General features: G+C 38.7%; 1 protein-coding gene across 2 annotated transcripts; it reads left to right on the top strand.

Annotated features, from left to right (window-relative positions):
• The first annotated feature begins 820 nt into the window (after positions 1–820).
• Positions 821–19,684, top strand: CIBAR1 (CBY1 interacting BAR domain containing 1). 2 transcript variants are annotated; one of them, XM_072034461.1, is made up of 8 exons: positions 821–1,105; positions 2,042–2,276; positions 3,920–3,988; positions 8,602–8,703; positions 12,020–12,124; positions 13,000–13,113; positions 14,364–14,483; positions 18,551–19,684. In XM_072034461.1, the coding sequence occupies exons 1-8, from the start codon at positions 1,074–1,076 to the stop codon at positions 18,632–18,634; spliced, it is 861 nt and encodes a 286-aa protein (XP_071890562.1). In that variant the 5' UTR covers positions 821–1,073; the 3' UTR covers positions 18,635–19,684. The 2 variants fall into 2 exon arrangements, with proteins under 2 accessions (XP_071890562.1, XP_071890561.1); XM_072034460.1 differs by lacking the exon at positions 821–1,105 and adding an exon at positions 1,225–1,820.
• The last annotated feature ends 1,528 nt before the right edge of the window (positions 19,685–21,212 follow it).

The following is a 21,212-nucleotide window of genomic DNA, read 5'->3' as shown; positions in this document are numbered from 1 at the left end:
CTCAAAAGGACATTTTGAGATTATATGTTTTAGTCCATAAGAGCTACAAACTTTGGCGGTGAGTTTTACTACTGATTTCACAAACTTAACAGCTATAAATTGATGAAGTAGCCAAATCTTTAACCAGATCACTTTCAATTCATGGACTCCAGGACTCAGGTAAACCTGTAGAATTTTCTCATATATGAGAACATATGTAAATGCTTAACACTCACGCATTGCTTTATTTTGGAGTGAGTTTACACTGGATACAGCACAATTCATGACTTTCTTCTTTTAGAGCCTTTTCTGCACTTGTTTAGCACAATACCCGTTGGGCCTTTGCCGTCTCTCTCTTTTCTCCAGCAGTGAGCCAGGGCAATGCCCACACAGCCCCTCTGAGTCACGTTTTCATGATAGCAGCTTTACAGAAAGGGTTTTTGTTGCTGTTTTGTGGGTTTTTTAGACCCTTCTTGGTGACCCACACCATCTCTCCCCAGGCCTGCCTGTCATCGGCAGCACTCCCTGTGAGGCTGCAAGCAGGTGGGCTGTTTCCACGCTACTGCTGGTGACTGCCAAGCCTAGAGGTTCAAAAATTTGAGAGAAAGGAGAAAAAGAAGAAAGGAAGGAGGGAGAAAAATGATGAGAGGAGGGAGAGAAAGGAAAGGAGAGAAAGGAGAGAGAAGGAGACAAGGAAGGGGAGGAAGAGAGATAGAGAGATGGAGTGAAAGAGACAACAGTCTGCACACAAATGAGTTTATTTCATTAGCTTTTATTTTTAAGAGACAGCCCCGACCCTTTGTGCTCTGCCCATGCAGGGGCCGGGCCCTGCACCTCCCTGAGGGCCAGCCGGGCCGGCGGGCTCGGGCCTCACGACCCCCGGCGCACGGCGGGGGTCGTTCCGCCGAGGAGGAGCCTGATCCCTGGGATACCCCAAGGCTCCCGAGCAGGACCCCGGAGGTCCTCGAAGCCTCAAGGCCCCGCCATGGGCGGCGAGGCGGAGCACGGGCGGGCGGTGGTTGGTGTCCAAGGAGACCGAGCGCACGCCGAGCCCGCCCGCCGCCCGCCCTCCTTCCCGCCGGGCCGCCGCCGCCATGATGATGCTGGGCCGCGGGCTGGACGCCAGGTAACGGCGGCCTGAGGGAGGCAGGGGCGGCTCTGGGGGGCCTGTGGCGGCGAGGAGGAGGAGGAGAAGGAGGAGAGAAAGGCTCCTTTGGGCCTAATCGGGCGGGTCCCGGTGCCAGGGTGTGGGGCTGGGGATCCGTGGGGCCGGCCCGAGCCCCCAAATTGCAGGAGGGGGTCGGCTGCTGCCCTCAGCCGCCTCACGGAGCGCCTGTCGCTGGTGTACAGGGTGGAGGGGTGAATAATTTGGGGATTTTTGTCGTAGTGTGGAAGAACAAGCTCTCTTCTCAGCGGTCTGATAGACTGCTTGCTCTGAAGCAACATATCTGGGTTTTTGCCCGTAACAACTTTTTTTCTAAAATATTTTTTCCTGCAGAATTCCTGAGGAATGGTGTTTGCTTGACTGCATTGCTGTTAAGTCTTAAAGTGTTAAGTTGCTTCACATCCTTCTCATTTTCATGCGTTGCGATACAAAGATTCTCTAATACCTTTACAGATTTCCCTTCTGTTGCCTGATTTCTCCAACCACTGACTTGTTTCTGTAGATTACAGGCACTTGCAGGAAGCTGTCTAATCCTGCCTTCTTTGAGACCTGCAGATTTTGGTAGTGTTATGTTAGTAATTAACCCTAACGGTAACAACGAGCTTTTGCTAAACCACAGTATGAAGACTTCTGAGGTGATTTTTGTGATTCATGTTTTCCCCTATTGGATCTTTAGGTATAAATCCTACGTTTTTGTTGTTGTTACTTATATTAGCACATGCTATATTAGACCACTAGGACTCTTATCTTTATCTTTTTAAAAGTAGGTTTGTTTTGCACTAAAATGAGATGTTTAAGTCACTTACAAATTATCCACAATGTAATTATACGGGTTTTATGCTGTGTGTGTCGTAAACATTTTTCCCCTTCTTATTTTTCATTTTCTTTGGTGTCTAGGGACAATCAGACTAGACAAATACAAGATGCCGTTTCAAATGTGGAAAAACATTTTGGTGAATTGTGCCAAATATTTGCTGGATATGTACGTAAAACTGCCAGACTACGAGACAAAGCAGATCTTCTAGTAAATGAAATATATGCATATGCAGCCACAGAGACACCAAACTTAAAAGTTGGACTGAAAAACTTTGCAGATGAATTTTCCAGACTTCAGGATTATCGCCAGGCAGAGGTACAAAATTAAAGCTGTACATGTTGTGTTTGCCATCTGAACTCTTCAGTTACTTATCTGTGATTAAAAGGGGTAAAATACGCTCTGTAATCTTAAGAGAAGCATGGAAGAAATCACTTTTAAATGTATCAGTGGCAGAGCGGGATAGGTTGCCAAATCATTCATGGTTTACTCTGCTAATAACTTTAGTGAAAACTGCCTGCAATTAACCCTGTTGAAGTCAGTGAAAGTATGCACATGAATGCTTACGGAATTTGAGAACAGGGCAAGCCATTTATCAGTCTCACATTCCGGATTATAATTTACGGTTAATAAAGTGTTTTGGTTTTAGTTTCGTGACTTGAGTTGTGTAGCAACATTTTCCTTTTGCTGAATCTGTTACCAGAAGCAGTGTGGAAGAGAATTGTTCACAGGGCACTCTGAGAGCCAGTCTCTGGTGCTGTCAGGGACCATAGTTGATTTCTGTAAAGTTGCTTTTCAACACTTCAAGAACAGACTTGATGTGGATGTGTGTCAACATGGCCATTCATAGTTTTGAGAAGCTAAGAAGCGTTATAATTATGTATACAAAAGGAAAAGAGACTGAAGTGTTTGACATTCTTGATGTTTTCACTCCTTTTTTCAAAAAAAGGAAACAGTTCCACTCTTTCTATATTAACAAACATAAATTAAGACTTTTTAATTAACTTAATCTATGAACTATCTAGTCTATTAAAGAGAGCATTTTTAGAAAATAACCATGTGTCTTTCACATTGTACTTAGGGATGGATATTTAGGAAGTAATACGAAATCCAAGGATGTGGATAGTGTGGGGTTTTTGTTGTTTTTTCATAAGCTTTTATGCTTCTGGCTCCAACTGAACCACAAGTAAGCCATTATGCTTTAATGGATAAATTGCTATCATACCGATCTGTTAATAGGGCAAATTTATATTATGGCTGAGGATATATATGAAGTTGTAAAGCATGATCTCTTAACCTATTTTCACCTTTAAATGATTACTGTATTTTCAGTCAATGTTAGGTACCTGTGCAACAATTTGAGTTTGCATCTTTACATTTCCAAGTGTGTTTTTACAAACTGGCAGTTGGCCTAAATCCTCCTACTGTGCCTGTCCTCAAACCACCACCACGCTTTAAATTAAGAAAGGCAGAGGAAGAAATAAGAGCTTTTAGCCATTAAATCAAGTTCTCATTTGCTCATGGAAACCAGCTCAGCAATCTTTGTCCTGTTTCTTTTGTGCATCACAGTAACACTTTCCATATGCATTAACAATGTAGGCAAGAGAAAATCGGTTTCAAAGGATTTTCCATTTCTGGTCTTCAGCTGCAGTGCTCTGTATGTAAATGTGAGGTTCTTACACAACAGGTGGAAGCATAAGCAAGCGAGATGGGCAGATTGTTTGGTATGTCTACGTTGTGTGCTTCATTTAGAGACTCTTCTGCTATCCCACTGGTAGTTTAAATTACATTGTTTGACAGTGCACAGGTAGAGTGGAGGAAAGGAGGTATGTTTGCACAGCCAACATAGATTTTGGCTGAAGACATTCCTAATGAGTCTAGTGACTGGTAAATGAACCATCTCCTGTTTCTGCATATCACACGTGCAGATGATTTTAGTGACCTTGTGTTTTCTTTTGTAGGTTGACAGGCTTGAAGCCAAAGTTGTTGAACCTCTGAAGAGTTATGGGACCATAGTGAAACTTAAACGGGTAGGTTAAGCATGTGTTTTCTCTCAAACTCTGGCCACTCAGTTAAAATTTCTACTCTGCACTGGGGGAGTGGTTGTGATTTTTCATATTGCATTAACCAGTGTAAATAAAAAATTATATGAGGATACATCTGGACTGAAGCTATCTATGTGTTGGAGGAAAAAGCTTTGATGTGAGGTCAAGGATATTCAGATTACTTGAGCCCAAGCAAAGACTTTGGAAAAAAATACGGGTAGTGTGAATGAAGCTTCCTGGATAGTGAAAATTCAGGTGGAAGATGTTTTCTATATAAATACTGTCATATTTTTTTTAAATCTTAATATTTTTATTCACAGTTCCAAAAGATGGATTACGTGTAATGCTTTTGGCTCTTAGTCATCTGTATGCTGCCCTTAACAGCTTTTCTAAATTAGAATTGTGCACGGAAGTCTGTTACATAGAAAACTCTTTCTGAAACTGAATAAATAACAAAAATAGGAAATAGGTAGAGGCGTGAATCTTGTCACCGTTGTGTGGAGTCATCAGGATGACCTGAAAAATCAAAAATAAGTGAATTCTCTTTATTCTGGAAATAGTGTAGCCATAAAATGGCTGTAAAGTTCTTTCCTCTGGGAAGAACAGCTCGTTTTCCTTGAATAAGTAAATTTTAATAAGCAGATACCAGCTTATGGGATGAAAGTAAGTTCTTTCTAGTATTTGTATACTAGATATATTACATAGAGGTTACCTTCATCCTGTAAACAATCTATAATTGACATGTATATCTTTATCATAGTCTGTATAAATAGAAAAGGATCAACATTTGATGGTATTTTAGGTACAAAAAAATCTTAGTGTGTTCATCATATTTAATCTGAGCACACTGTGGCATTTTATCTCAAGCTGTAGTATTTTTCATAGGTTTTTGTTCTTTTTCATATGGTGAAGAAGTGAGCACAGTGATTCCTTCACTGCCTAGCTATCCAGCTTGGTTGGTAGAGAAACAGTTGTGAAGGATACTTCCTGCACCTGTGTGGTACTGCTTGTGGTCTGTAGGAAAGTTGTAGACTACAGTGAGAGACATGTGACATGCAGAACACCACGGGGTGCTCTGCACATCCGAAGCATTGAAATCCTGCCCTCAGGTGTCCTGCATTGCCACTGGTAGCCTGTAAATGCTGAGGACAGCACCAACTGAAGCCAGGTCATGCCTCAGAACAATGAATGGCATTTCCTGTTGTCTTTGCCATTCAGAATGCTAGAAACTATGACATGATGTTTGTCTTAGCTACAGTGAGGCGTCCAAGAGCATTCCTGAGCTGTAAGTGGGGTTAACAATTACAGCAACGCACCTTTGAACTAAGAGACACTTTGCTGAAGATGTAGGCCATGCTTTTGTTTTTCTTCCTGCCCATTACTCTAAACTTTGGTTAAAACCTGAGCCGGCTGGTCTTCTATCATCCAACAGTGGGACATTTTTAGTGAAAAAAGAAAGTTTTATTACATAAAACTAGGTGCAGGACTGCTTTTTACGTTCACTGCTCAAGTAAATGAGTCACAACATATCATTATGGCACTTCGTAAGAAGGGGATGTTCTTGTTGGATGTGTTCCACGGTATACACAAACTACTTTCATGCTGTATCTAAAAAGAAGTGTTGCTATTTCCTAAGGTGCTGTTTGCTTTAAAGAGGTCCAGGTCAACTAGAATGCATTTGTCCTTTAGCTGCTAAAGCAGTAAAATTGTTTGAATTGCATGTTTATGCGTTTATAATGTTGAGTATCTCTTTGGGGAAGGTTTTGGCAGCCTCAGTGGAATTTAATGTAGTATTGGCTTGTAATACAGCTTCAGTATAGGATTTTAGGATTTGTTTCTGTTTCTTTGTTCTACACATCAATCTTCATTTTCTGCTTTTTGGCAATTCTGTTCCTGGTTCCTTTTCTCTGTATAAAACAGGACATCCTAAAATCAAGGTGCTCCACCTGCAGAAGAAAGGACTGGTTTGCTTTAATAACCTCACTGACTAAAGCAGGTAACAGTACAGTGGCGAGGATCTGCCAGCTCATCGTCTGGTGGCTGTAGCTGTACTTCTGACTGGTTTGAAATGAGATGGCTGAACAGAGTGACTTAAATGCATAGTTTAAAGCCAGTGGAACTATGAGCAATTTAATATTCTCTGTATTCAACCTGTATCTCCCTGGCAATTACATTCCATCCCATTTCTCCTTGGATGTAATTAAAGCATGTTTTCCAAAAGCACATCCAGTCTTAGTCTGAAGACACTGGGGGAGAACATAGGACTGTTTGTGGTATTTAGTTAGTGGTTCGTTGATGTTTGTGGTGTTTTGTTGTAAATGAAAGATTTCTCATAATCTTTGGTGTTTATGTTCCACTAAGTTTAAAGAGCTCTATGATACCTTGTTTTCTTCTGGGTGAAGGTATTTAGATGCTAGTAAAAACATTTTTTCATTCTTTTCAGTTAGCTAAACATCTCAACTCCCAATTCTTTCACCATAATGACATCTTCCCCAGCTTTTGAATATTTCTATGGCTCTTTCTGCACCCTTTTCAATTTTCCTACATCCAGGATAAAATATGTATGTAACCGTACCCTACCTTCATATATCCAAAACATCTATAAAGCTGTGCCACAGCAGCACCACATCTTTGTCAGTCTCACAGAATCACAGAATTTCTAGGTTGGAAGAGACTTCAAGATCATCGAGTCCAACCTCTGACCTAACGCTAACAGTCCCCACTAAACCATATCCCTAAGCTCTCTGGTAAGCACAAAGAGGCGTATGTGGTAGCTGTTCTTGCTGCAGGGAACAGAGGTAGAGAAGGAAACAGTGCAGTCCTGTAAGCATTTCCAAAGCTATTATATGCTAGAAAAAAAAATACTGAATTTTATAATGGTAACTAATGGTTTCTTCTCCATTCTTAAGTCTGCTTTGGAGCGAGGTCAGAGCCCTTTGAGCCTAGTGTTAATTCGGAGTGGCTGGTGTAAACAGGCCGAGGCAGTCAGTGCTGGTAACAGGGCCCACTCATTACACAACACCAAGCATTCAGCTGTGACTATGAGATGCAAAACGTCTGTGTTCTGTGGCAAAAATACACTTCTTTTGCCTATTCTCTTTCTGTACCTTTAATTTGAAATGTAGACCCTTAAAAATATATTTATTATTGCTTTTCTTGCAGCTGCATGGTTTTCATAAAGGAGAAAGCCCTTTCCAGCAGTCTTTCAGATGACCCAAAAGGTGCTGTAACTTCCCTTTTGCACAAAGAGAAGCAAAATTAGTTTTGATAGTCTAAAGTTGTGGTTGTTTTTTATTATCACAGACCAGCTTTGCGTCCCTAAAGTTAAAGCAAACTAACAGGACATACATGAGGACATACGAACAGGCAGGAAGGATAAAAACTAAGAATAAACTGCTTATTGTGATGCTGACCTCATTACAGACTCATTGAAGAAACACACAGCACTTTGAGACTTGGCAGGCTTGTTTTTGTCATTGACTAGTGACCTGGTCACAGGATCCCAGAACTTTGAAAGAGAAATGTTCCTGGTTGCAGGTCTTCCAGGCCAAGAGGAGACCTGCAACCATGATAAAATTCTGGAATCCCAGGAAGGAGCACAGACAACTTCCTGAGACAATAGATTTAAGAGTATTAGGACACTTCTACTCCATTCTGGAGGGGTAGATAAATGCAAAGTGTACTTTTTAAAGGAACTGATGGCCTGAAATGTCCATCCACTGGCTGCCTCGGGTAGATTTGGTTAGACTGATTCTTTTGGGTTGTCTGTTTGTCTTAAGGTACAGTTCCTTTAAATTAGGGTCACCAAAATTAGTGACATCTCTTATACCAGGGCAGTGGAATGATACGTATCTGACTGAAAATTGTAGTTTCCATGTATGCCAAACTGTTTGCAAAACAGACTTTTATAGCACAAACAAGAATTTCAAAGCTGTATGTAAGCATTCTGAAATAATCATGTATCTTATATCCTGCTTCTCCCTCAGAAATGAAGAGCAGAAATATTTATCAGCAGCGTGTGCCTTCCCTATATCAGTGTTTCTTCTTCAGCTACATCATTACTTGGATGTATTTTGTTCCAAATGTATTTAAACACCTATCTCGCTGCATGTGGAACTATGCAGTTGAACCCTTTCAGACATGGATTTTCTAGGGTATCTTAAGCTCTTTGTAATGGTTTTCTGTTCTTAATTTCTCCTGTTTGTTTTTTTCCTTACTGATTTGTTAGATATTGCTTTTTAGTTCTGGATGCCAACTTTAGTCCATTGCTGAACTAGAATAGCCCTGTCTTCTTACTGCTTTGGGGGTCTCAGCTTTTGACTACGTACTGTACTTTTTCTGAAAAGCTGCAAAATTCTTTTTCTCCACTTTTTAAATTGTACTGTGTGCTACAGAGAGTTATGCAAGGCACTAAACTCTCGTGGTCCCCACTGCCTTGTCTTCTAGGGGATCATTTAACAGGGTAAGATCAGTAAAATCTGGTTTTGTTCAAAGCAGAAGTTTTGTTCATGTTTTCTAGGCAATCCCTGTATGACGAAAAATGCATTTCATGTTTTCCTAGATCTATTTCATACATATCTAAACCATTTTATTTCTAGGATGATCTTAAAGCAACTTTAACAGCAAAGAATCGAGAAGCCAAGCAGTTATCTCAACTGGAAAAGACGCGTCAGCGGAACCCGTCAGATCGACACATCATTGTATCCTGCATTTCTAGTGACTATAAGAAATATTTCTAAAATGTTATGGCAATTGTATTTAGAAAGCAGTAGAAAATTGCTTTTCAGAGGGACTATTTCAAATAATATTAGAGAGACTATGTTGATTTTGAATGTAAGTAGCTTTTTGTAAACTTTGTGATAACGAGGTAAAGGTTATGATAGCTGCTTTGTTACCTAACTCCATTTTGACTGAAAAGACACTGTGAAGTATTTGATACGTTCATGCCAGAGAGGTAGTCATAGATTACATCTAAGATATTGGCAGGTTTTGAAAGTAAGTGGAATCAGACACCTCTTTCACTTCTGTGGATTTTTATTGTTATATTTACATTTGCCCTTTTGGTGGTTGTGCTTCCTTGTACCTAGACAGGGTGCAAATTTGTGTGATGGGAAAAGTTGTAATTCTGCTGGAAGAATACTCAACCAGACTACTTTTCCTCTCAAGAGATTGGTGACCCTCCCCAGTATATTATTCTGTATCACAGAGGGAAAAATTAAGCTTCTGCAAAATTTCCATTAAAACATCATTGATGTTTCAAATTCTGAAACAATCAGCTTTTAGGAAATGACAATTTCCTAATCCTTTGGGGCAATCCTAGTTCAGTCCCCTTGTGCCTTTATATTATGATTCAGCATTTAAGTTCATGACCACATGCTGTTTATTTTTTCTTACACCCCGGGGTTGGACTCAGGATTGCATAGTGAAGCAGTGCTATTCTTTGTAGGATTTCATCAACTTTATTTCAGAAATGATGATCTTTCTAGCAAGCGGGGCATGGGACAGCAGAAAAAGAGAAATGATTGTGATGGTCAAACGCCACCCAGGAGAATTGCATTCTATTTTTCCCTTCTGCTGAAGAATTTCTATTTATTACTAATCAAATCAGTTAAATCAAGTGATGACTAATCAGAGTTCCTCAGGAGATAAGGACACGTGCGTCAGCTGTGGGGTTGGAATTTGAGCTGTGATGCAGAGTTCTCTTCCAGCAGGATTAAGGAAGTAAATCTTAGCAGTAACATATTATCCCCGCAGGGAAGCTGTTCCCTGTTTTCCTTCCTCTTGCACTAATTCCTAGTTGATTTCACATACATATTGCTGGCACTTCACTTGTTTCTTCTTGTCTCTTTGCTAAGCTTCTTCCAAACACCCTTCCATGGCCTAGCTTCTTGTAACACCTGTGGGTTTTGTACTTAAAACTTTGCCTGTCTGAGTAGAGCCTATTTTTGGATATGCCCAAAGGCATGTGCCTTCCAAACACTCTGTGTTTGCATTTAAAGTGATCAGCACAAAATACTGGGAATCAGGAAGACATCGTGCAACTTTCTTCCTGGCCCAAGGAAGCCTCACAGGCTCAGCACTATAAACATTCTTTGCCTTGGGATAGAAAAGAACAGTACAACAGAGTAAGCTAAGTGTCAGACGACTGGTAAAGAAATGCTTAAAAACCAGGGGGATAGTACAGCTTTGCAAATAAAACCTTCTCAGATGTGTATATATGTATCTTTTAATATAAAAATGATATTTTTAAATAGTTTTCCTTCTGAAATGCTCTAGCTAGGTTGTCTGAATTAAAAAAAAAAAAAAAAAAAAAAAAAAGTAACTAACCAAAATGTAAGTCCAAGACAAACAGCTGTCCTGTTTATAATACAAAAGTCATGATAAATTGTATGACTTGTAACAGGAAGCTTCAGACAACATAATAGTAACATCCTCCAAGTACACAGAAGTTCTCAAATATCTCAGGTAAATATTTCACAATGTATAGTAATTGGAAGTAGAAGCAGGTACTTTTATGAATATTTATTATTTTACCATTTGTTTCCTTTACTAGTATTTCCAGTCACAGGTGAGTGCTTCAGAAGAGGCAGTTCTAAACTGCTGCTGTACAAACTGTGCAGGTTCTGCGAGTTTAAACATTTCACTCTACAGCAAACAAAATTCCTTTCCCAAATCATCTGCGCACATCTGGCCAGTCTAAGATGGATCAAGAAGATATATTTCATTATCATAGAAATAACGTAGTGTGTTTGCATGTGTAATGGCTGCTCATGCATAACAGCTGCCTTCTTTTACTGAGAGTGAGTGATTGCAGTAATTGGGAAAACACAATATGTCTTTTTTTTACTCTGTTTACCTCCTGTGCTTTGGACAAAATCAAGGAAAGGAGATGAGTACGTGACCTGATGGAATACATTCAATGCAATACTGTCCTGGGCTACATCAAATGAAGCGTGGCCAGCACGTCACAGGAGGTGATTCTCTGCTGTGATGTGACTCCAACCTGGAGCACTGTGTTCAGCTCTGAGGCCCCCAGCATAAGAAAGACGGGGACCTGTTAAAGCAGGTCCAGAGGAGGCCGTGAAGATGCTCAGAAGGCTGGAACACCTCTCCTGTGAAGACAGGCTGAGGGAGCTGGGGTTGTTGGGCCTGGAAGGCTCTGGGCAGACCTCCTGCAGCCTTCCAGTATCTCAAGGGGGCCTGCAGAAAAGCTGGGGAGGGACTCTTTGTCAGGGAGTCTAGGGGTAGGGCAAGGGGGAGTAGTTTTAAAGTAGAGGAACTGTATTTATGCATTAGTTCTTGGCTTGTGTGATCTTCTCTAACTGCCCAGTTGAATATATTTTTATAAAATAATTATATAAAATACATTTTGTATTAAAGATACACATGAAATGCTTTTTAACCAAAAAATATATTGGCTCTAGTCTACGGATTGAGATACTTATGGGAGAAGTGCATTAGTTCCAGCTGCTGCTTTACTGTCTAAAGAATTTATAAAACCTTAGACAAGGTTTAGTGTGTGGCACTGGAACAGATTTGTTCTAGACACAACAGGTTGATCTGCACTGAAAAATAAAGGGTAATATTGTCTGCTTTTCCAGCAATCTGGCCTGTGCATTCCTGTCTTCTCCTTTATTATTAGCTCTAAAAAATTACCTTTTTGTGAAGTGTAATCCCTTGGGGGTTTACCCATCTGGGCTTAACTCCCTGAGCCCAGTCACTGTGTGGTCAGATCATGTCTGGGCTGGATTTGCAGAATTAGCAGACAAGCGTTTAGAAAATGGGTAGGGCAGTGAGACTTTCCTGATTGCCTGGAGCTAGTCATTTCTCATGTTTCAGATCAAAACCACAACACTATAGAAGACATCTTTATTAAGCTACAAAAACATTTACGGATACAGTAATCCAGAAATGTAGTATTTTGAAAACCCGGATTCAAAGGTTTCAGTGCAATTAGATAGCAAATAGCTTTGTATCAAATACAGAACTAATTTCACCTTTGTGTTCCTTTACCAGGCTGAAAGTGAATTGCAGAGAGCTTCGCTGGACGCAACTCGAACAACTCGGCAATTAGAGGAAACAATTGATAATTTTGAGAAACAGAAAATAAAGGACATAAAAGTAGGTGTGCTTATGTTATGTGATGTTTATATAACATCATCTTCATCTTGCATAACATTTATTATAGTTACTCTTCAGCAAGATTAAGCAACAGTTAATTTATGCTTACATAAATACAAAGCTTGTGATATTGACTATTTCATAATCCAAACATCCTGAGCTTTGCAATTTGAAAATCAGTTCATTATTTTTACAGGTTCTCAAATTCTAAATTTTTATATATTAGATGGTGTAGTATCTGCAGTTTCCAACAGTTGCTGTATTCTACTTAACTGGTAGCTGCATTTCATAGTAGAATGATGTGTGGATTAATATCAGCAAGATTAACAGAAATAGTGAAAAGTAAATAATATTTGTGCCAGAATTTGTGCAGGTTACTGCAGTGCAGAAACCATCAAACACTTAGTGACTGCAAATACAAAGCTTTCATTTCTCTCAATCTCAAACGTCAAGTGGCTCAAGTCCCAAAAACTACAGTAATTGAAAAACATTTAAATTATGTGATCTCAAATTCAATTATAAAAGTGAGAGTTTTTATTGGAGAAAAAAAAAAAAAAGACTAAATTAGAAAGAATGGTGAATGGGAATAGGAGAGATTGTTGGGAAAAAAAAAAAAGAAACAGCCAGTATTTGATGTTAGATTAATACGAAAAAGATTGGGTGAGTTCTGAACATATCAATAAAAGCTTTTATATGTCTTTTATTACAAACCAAAAAACACATAACTATCTGTAAATTATAAATATGTATGAAGTTTACAGTTAATCTTTCCCCATAAGTTAAAAAGATACCTATCAATAAAGAAAAAGTTCCTGGCATTTCAAGTAGAATGTACTCTATAGCATTAAGAAAACTTTGTTCTTATTTGTTTTTAGAACATATTTTCTGAATTTATAACCATTGAAATGTTATTCCATGGGAAAGCTTTAGAGATTTATACTGCTGCCTACCAAAATATCCAAAATATTGATGAAAACGAAGATTTAGAGGTAAGAGTAATTAAAGATTTGCTTTTCAGTTTACTTACTACATAAAGACAGTTTTCATACTTCAGTGGCATACATGTCCCATGCAACATTACTTTTCAGGTTCCCAGAACAAGCTTCTCATTCACACTAAGCCCTTTTTTGCATTTATCCAATAAAATAAAGGTCCACAGGTTTATAAACTGTGCGATTTTAGAAGCAGACAAGAACCATGGTGACCATCTAATCATTCTCACAAAGACAGATAAGAGACTTCTAAATTAATTGCCATTCCAAGCTCAGCTAGTCCCAGTTCTTAAAGAACACTTCTGCAGTGAATCTTGCTGTAAAGATGCACAGTAAGACAGAATGTTATACTGCTCTGATAAGATCATCTAAAGACTAATTACTCCATTAAAAATCTCTATCTTCTTTCTGTTCTGAGTTCTGTTTTCTTTTTTCATCTTGCAGTTGTTATTTTTCATTACGCTGTATGCCATAGCAATCTTGTACTGCTGTAGTTTCACAATTAAAAGGGCATGTGACACCACTTCAGAAATATCCCTTAAGTCAGTATTTTACCTTTCACAGCCAGGTTTCTGGTTTCATTTTAGAGTTCTTGCTGATTTGACAAGATACACTTTCCATACAAATACTGACTTACCATAATTCTACTCTCCTCCTTCACATTATTAATAAGGTCCTGCATGAATAGTTCGATTATTTTTAGTATCAGGCTGATAGTCCTACGATTTACTCTTTTTGGCTGTTGGAAAGAACTTGTCAGTATAATGGATACCACATTCTCCCCTGTGTTCTAAAGGTTTTCCAAAATAGTTCTTGAGCTGCAGATCACTTGAACATTTCAGACAAAATTCCTGACATAGCTGTGACTGGTAGCAAGGATTTGCTTGTGAAGGGGCCAAGAGTTCATCTTCCCAAGAACTGGAGAGCCTAAGGTGGAGCTGCTGCAGTTTATAGCTCTAGCTCTGGGTTAGCCTGAAGCTCAGCTCTGTATTTTGATGGGAAACCACTGCAGCTTTTCACTTGTGAATCCCCTCAGATATCTGAAGAATGTTTAAATTGACCACATAAATGTTTTGATAAGTCTTAGGTTGAGCAAGGATGTTATTTCAGCTAAAAGCAATCACTCCAAACTACAGCTGGTGCATCTATCTAGAGCAGGGCTAATTGCCCAATGCTGAGTTTTTGTTAGCTTCAGTCTTGGTGAGGGTATTATGACACCAAAGTAACAGCTTTCTTCATTTGAACAGGTTTTTCGGAGCTCGCTTTACCCACCAGACTACCAGTCTCGCTTAGACATAGTTCGTGCAAATTCAAAGTCCCCCTTGCAAAGAACCGGCTCCTTAAAATCTTCATTGAAGACAGTACAGGTAAGAAAGAAAGATTAAATACCAGCTCACTATATTTATTAAAAGAATGTCTTAAGGAAAACCTTAGCTAATGGAAATGAGTCTGCTCTCTTCAGTGAATTCAGGACAAAGTGATTTCCAGTGATACCATTTCTTTCATTAGTGAACTCTGGCATCTTGTACAGCAAAGATCTAGGAGCTTCTTGGGAACAGAAGTGCTGTTCTTTAAGTAATATTTCCATTTTCTTAGTCACAGTGGATTCTCTACCACATGGTGACTCAGATTAGCGATACCTCCTACAACGAAGCAAAACACTGACCTACACACCTTCAAATTCAAAGCAGGTGAAGGAACAGGAAGATGATTTAAAAAAAGGCAAAACAGCAAACAGTGTTACTGCTTTTGACCTAGCTACCTTGCAAAAATATATGACTGTTTGCAGCAGTAAGCTTACAGACATCATCACAAAATGACTGAATTTTTTCTTCATTACAGCTTTAATCATGTAACTGAGGTGATTCTTTAGCAGTGGTTCAATTACCGAGATGGCCAGATATAAAACGTACGCATCCCATCTTCCTTCTCTGGATGCACTGGTGTTGTACCAGTAGAAAGTTTTCTTCACTTTGTATATTACCCCTTCTCTGCTCTCAACACTTAAAGGATCATTACAGTTGAGTTACTCTGTTAATGAAAGTGTGAGTCATGCCATCTGAAAAGATAAAAGAATCCCGTATTTCAGGGCATGGAGACCAATATTAGCATTAAGATTCCCTACCTCTTTACCAAACAACCAAATTTCAGGTATTTCAGATTCGTGGGTTGTGTTTTGGTTTGTTTCTCCAGAAAGTATTTAACCATTCATTTTCTGAAGCCCAGAGAGAGCCGTCAGAAATCCGTTGCCACATTCCTTGAGAATTCCCTGTGGTACCATAAAACTGTCTCAGTGTTACGGAAGTATTTGTAATTACTTCAAGGTGCCACAGCTAGCTGTATTTTGGGACTGTCTTTAGAAAAACAGAAATCTCAATGTATGTATGCTCAGAGGTGGTGTGGGCTCCATTTTAACTAACTTGCAAGTTTACCTCTCTTTCAGCTATATAATTTAGGTGTTCATGTTCTCTTAACCTATTAATGAAATATCTGAGAGAAATGAGACCTATGGGGAAACAATGCCATCTTACTGTGCTAGGCAACGGATCCAGAGCAGGGATGGAGTGCCTGAATGCAGTCACTAGAGGGCAGTAAAAAGACGCAGACACCTTGTTGGGCACCCACACACACGTTGCCCTTTTTGGTTCTGCAATTAGTATGTTTGCATCAGAACCGTGGGTTACACTAGGAGCTGCAGTCTCTTAAACCCACCTCCAAACATTCACTAGCAAAAAACGCTGCTTTCAGCAGAGCCTTCAGGTGAGTGGTTTTATCTTTCTGGGGATCTTCCATTCCCAAAGTTTTCACATCTGTTTGATTCATGCACCGTAACAATCTTTTACTGCCTACATAAAGCAGTAGTTTGGAATTTTCGATTTAAAGCAGTATAAATTGTACTGGTAAACAGTTTGCAGAACAACACAGAGTAAGGCTGCAGGAAGGGGAGAAAAAACAACCTGTAGAGGGGAAAAAATACTGCATATCAGATAGACAAATACTGTATTATGTAATTCATCCTTCCAGAGGATTCAGCTCATGCCATCCTAGAACAAGTTTCTGGTTCTTTCCAGTAGTTTTCCATGTCAGAAATCTGAAGTACTCCTTGAGCTGGATTCACTTTGGAAAAGTACCACCTCCTTTTAAAATTCTAGTGCCTTGATTTGATGTCTAACTTAGTCAGGCAACAGGATAATTTGACATGTGTCCCATCACTTACAGGATGGCTGCCCATTATGAGTAGACCTTTTCAGACGTTTTAAAATATTTTTTTAAAACAGGAGTATTACAGATATTTAGTTTTACACAAGTGCTGAAAAGGCTATTTAAGTTTTCATAAAAATCCGTAGTGAATCCCTGCATTTTGCCCTTTCATCAGCAGTTTTTCTCTAGTTTTCATTGTCTTGATTCAGATTGGTTTGCTGTATTTTAGACATAACTATTAGCAGAAAATAATGCCTTCTTCTAGGTACTTTCTTCAGATTTAGCTACAAGGGTTTTAGGCACATGCATTTAACTGTTTTGCACCTGTTCTTCTAGGGCAGAAAAATATTTTAACCATGGCTGAAACTGTACGCAGCAAGGTGTTCCAACACCATCCACTATGTAAGACATGAAGAGAGAATGGCAGGAGTAGAAAATTGCCATGCTTTCTGTAGCACAAGCAGTGAAGCATGCAGCTGAACAGCATGAGCAGGGACAGCCATCACCTACATGGAAACTTAGGAGCATTCATTTTCACATAAAATAGCTTAGGACAAGAAACAACAAATTATCAAGTTCCATTACATTTCTTAAAAGCCAATTAATTTTTCAGGTGCTGGTACGTTCTAGCTTTATGGCAAAAATAACATGCGTTTAAACTGCCTCATTTCCTTTCTCATTTTCCTTACTCTGATCCATTCTGGTTCTCAGGTTAGCCACCAGCTTACTTCCATCAGTGAAAGTATTTAGTTTGCTCTTTATTTAATTACAGAGTGGTCAGAGATACTCGACCAGCGAGTAGAAAGAGCCTTAAACCCCAAATGAGCACCTCATATTCCAAGAGAGGGGAAGTTTTTATTCAGAAATACGATTGAAGCTCTCAAGAATTTCAGATGCTCTTAAATAGAGGAGGAAAAAAAGAGGGGGAAGAAAAAAAAAAAGGAATTTGGAAGATTAGTCTGCTGAAATGAAGCTACCTTACCAGGCTCAATTTGCAGCACTCCTTTATCTTCAATTCCAAATCAGTGTCATTGTCTCTGTCTTCTTTCCCAGAACGAATTGCTGCATTAGGCATTTACTCTCAAGTTAACCCAGTCCCATCTAATGATTAACTCCATTTTCTGTTACGCTCAAAAATTTGCAACCGAGTATTTGCTTAAAGCTGAATCATGTATTTCGTGAGCATCAACACCACTAAGGATTCTTCTGCTTTCGTTAGTTCACTAATTACACAGTTTGCTTTATGCACACACCAAGTTTTTTTGTTATGTACATAGCTGTATAAATTAAGAGATCTCACAAGTTAGAATTTAATAACCAGTTTTTAAGAACTTTTAAAATAGGGGGTTGAAAATAAAAGGCAAGTTTTGTCTTCAGTACTGAAGTTTGTGTATGTAGCTGCATGTGAGAAAACTCAGGAAACATTAGAGCTGCAGATGCCCTCAGAGAACTGCTGAACCCAAAATCATTTTTGAAAAGCATTCTAGATGATTCAGATAGCTGTCTTTCTTGAGTTTAATGTTCCTTTTTTTTCAGGGGGGAAAAAAGGTATTCTACTTTAAATTGTAAATGTTTCATCTTATATGAATACTCTCTCTTCAATAGGAATTAGAGCTCTCATTAGAAGAAAGTACTGATGGCAGAGCCTTTCAGATAAGATGAAAGCTGAGCAGCTGGCATTTTATTATTATTTTTTAATATTTGATGAACCAAAAAAGGACTGAAGTTACCATTCTGAAGGGCAAGCACAGGTGGTCAGGGAAACAAGTTCATATATAAACCAAGACTTCTGGTAAAGTCTCTAATTTATTCTCAGGAACAGTTTAGAGCAGCACAGTGTTGAGCTTTTCATTTAACTGAAGAGGTTTGATGTCTTCAAGATAAGATTATGCCTTAACATTCACCTTCAACCTGCCGTCTAGGGAGCCAGCCAGCAAAAACCTAACACCCTGTTGCTTTTTAACATTAATTCAATTACTGCATAGCTTTCCCTGCCATGTAATAGCTTTCAGGAGTATGGGGATTTTTAGCTTTCAAGATTCATTTACTGATTTTCTGGTTGGTGTTCTGTTACCTTTCTGTTGGCATGGTGCACTTTACCATAAATTGCAGGATTAAGGGATAAAGACCACCACCAAGCATCCAACGAACAAGACTTGAAATGCCAACAGAGACGTTTTCCTTCCAGCATTAGATACATACTTGATTTACTTTTGTTGAATTTTCCTCTTAGATTTCCAACAGCATGCCAAGGAAAGAGGAGGACGAAGAAGAGGAAGAAGATGATGAAGATGATGATGATGAGGAAGAACTTTAGATGCTACAAAGAGATGTAACAAAACTGTTCTGAATGTCTTTTTTTCTTAACTGACTGGAAAACAGAAAAGACTTCCCTTTACCTAAAGGCTTTTATGTATTAATTACAATATTAAAAACTTCCCTGAGGTTGTATTTTTTTAAATTCCATCAGGAGCAAGAATTGCTACTAATAGTAGTGTATTCTACAGACAACAAATGACCAGTTTCAAAGAAATGGAATTAGGTTTGCTGCAAGTGGACAATTTCAGCAGCTAGGAAATGAAAACTGTAAATAGTATCTTCTATTAGATATGCATAGGTGCTATATTGCAGTCACAGTTGCTTAAACTTACATGACAAATGACATTGAAAAACTGCACGAAGCTGACAAGCAGTTATGAACGTAAGGGTTTTGCTTGTTATTTTGCCAATATATTGCCACATTCTGTAGCTACACACCTCTCTGTTCAGTAAATCCTCTAGCGGTACCTGTCCTAACTGGTTTTATCCATCCTAAAGTAACAATCCTGTTACATTTCATTTCATTTTGTTACACACCCTGGATTACAGAAAGCAGAGCAGGGCATATTGTTCTCTCATTATTTTCCTGAGACTTGTCTAAGATGACTTTTGATTTCTTTACACATGCACAATGAAGCATTAACTATTAAGGGCCTAGCCCAGGATCTTGTTTTAATACTGCATTGCTTTTAAATAAAAGTGCCTTCATACTAAAATTAGATAATATTTTATATAACTGACATTTATTATGAATTGACATTCTGTATATATAGTTTGTTTCCTGTGTTTATTTGGTTGATTCAGTTATCATTTCCATCCAATGCATCAGAAATTACACATTTTTGAGTGTAATTTCCAGGTCTAGTATCTGCTAAATGTGTACGATTTTCATTACTACAAAAAACAAAAACATTTTTAAAGGTTTTTGAGATGTTAAGCACATGTATAAAGCCAGAATTTAAACCTGTAACTGGGAAAACAGTTTCAAGTTATAAGCAAATACTCTCAGTTAAGGAAATAAACCATAAAATGATTTTTTTAATATTGATGCTGTGTGTGTTCACTGATGCAAAGCATGCAACACAATTGTTTTAACAGGTGAGAAAACAGGTTTTGCCAAAAATTAACATGAGGAAAATAGAAGTGAAAATGTCAGTATAGAGGGCTCTGGTTTAAACCCAGGAAATAGTTTTACGGATGAATTATGTACTATCATCACTTACCTATTGTTGACAAGAAGCAGAATGCTAATGCCCAGAAATAGCAATGACCAGAATTGGTAATTACCAGAATTTAGCAGAATGCTAAAATGTATTTAGGAAACAAATTCCCCTCTATTTCAGCACGTAGGGCACTTAGATAGATACTGGTATCATTACTGATCATCACCACTTTCCCATTTCATATTCTGTCAAGTCATGTAGTCCACGTCCTAAACAGCTGGTTCATTTGATGCCTTTACCAGTATGCTCTAGGTATGTGTGAATAGGAATTATTTCTGTACTGTGTTTTGAAAAAGGGATTCTTAGTAAAGAATGAAATAGTGTTTACATCACCTCCCCACTAAAAGATCGGTTTTAAGATACAGAAAGGGTTTTTCTTTCCTGAGCAGCTTCTGTACCTCATAAGAAGTTTACTTTAAGACTTACAGAAAGGGAGAAATATCAGCGTCAGGCAACTTTGTTCTCCTACACATATGTCTTAAGTTTGAATGTTGGACAGAAACTTTGTGAGCTAGAAACTATGGACAAAAAAGCCAATACATGAGTTAATGCGTTTTAAAACCACAAGAATTCAGACTGTAGCTACAGAATGAAACATTACCTAAAGATACTTTCGCAAAGATTATTCTGATGGATTAAGTGCTTACTTCAAGACTCAGTACTCCCTTTGTTCATGCACATTTTTGTCCCGACACCTAGATGATGCAGGCTCTTATGAAGAGGTTTTTTTCAGACTGTCATAAGTTACGGCTTTCCTGAATGCCTCCAGCTGCTTCCTGTGTGATCAGTATTACTAGTTTTTGAAGCCACAGACTGTTCTTTAAATACAATTTTTGGACAATGGTAGCAAAAGCAACCGCAGATTAATGTAACTAAGGCAACTAGATGGATTCCAGATCAACAGCACAAACTGCAGCATTTCCTTTGTTCTTTTACTGGATGGATGGTGCTTAAAAAGGAAGCGCAATAATTCACGCCGTGTAATTACAGACTGCTGTCACTGATGTGTCCTTTACTCTGAGTGCCTCCAAAGCTTAAACATCTGAACTATTTGCAGCAGGGAACGCTATCAATCACCACACCATGCACTTGTACCAGCCTATGCAAGCAGAGACAGAATTCAATGCAAACTAGATATACACGTCCCAGTTAAAAACAAAAATACTAACTGGAAAATGGGTAAAAACTGAGAATCAACTACCCTATTAACCTTACTAACTGATGTATTGGCATCCTTCTCTAATTTCCCTGTGCTTCAGATCATTTACACATCCTTTGAAGCAGAGCTTTTTACATATCTCATAGAAATTAATCTGGTCCATCAATTAGATGTTTCATAGATTAACCTAGAGC

Source organism: Anas platyrhynchos, chromosome 2 (assembly GCF_047663525.1).
Source record: "Anas platyrhynchos isolate ZD024472 breed Pekin duck chromosome 2, IASCAAS_PekinDuck_T2T, whole genome shotgun sequence".
Lineage (NCBI taxonomy): Eukaryota > Metazoa > Chordata > Aves > Anseriformes > Anatidae > Anas > Anas platyrhynchos.
The sequence above is the reverse complement of the archived record's forward strand: the minus strand, read 5'-3'. Positions and strand labels throughout refer to the sequence as shown.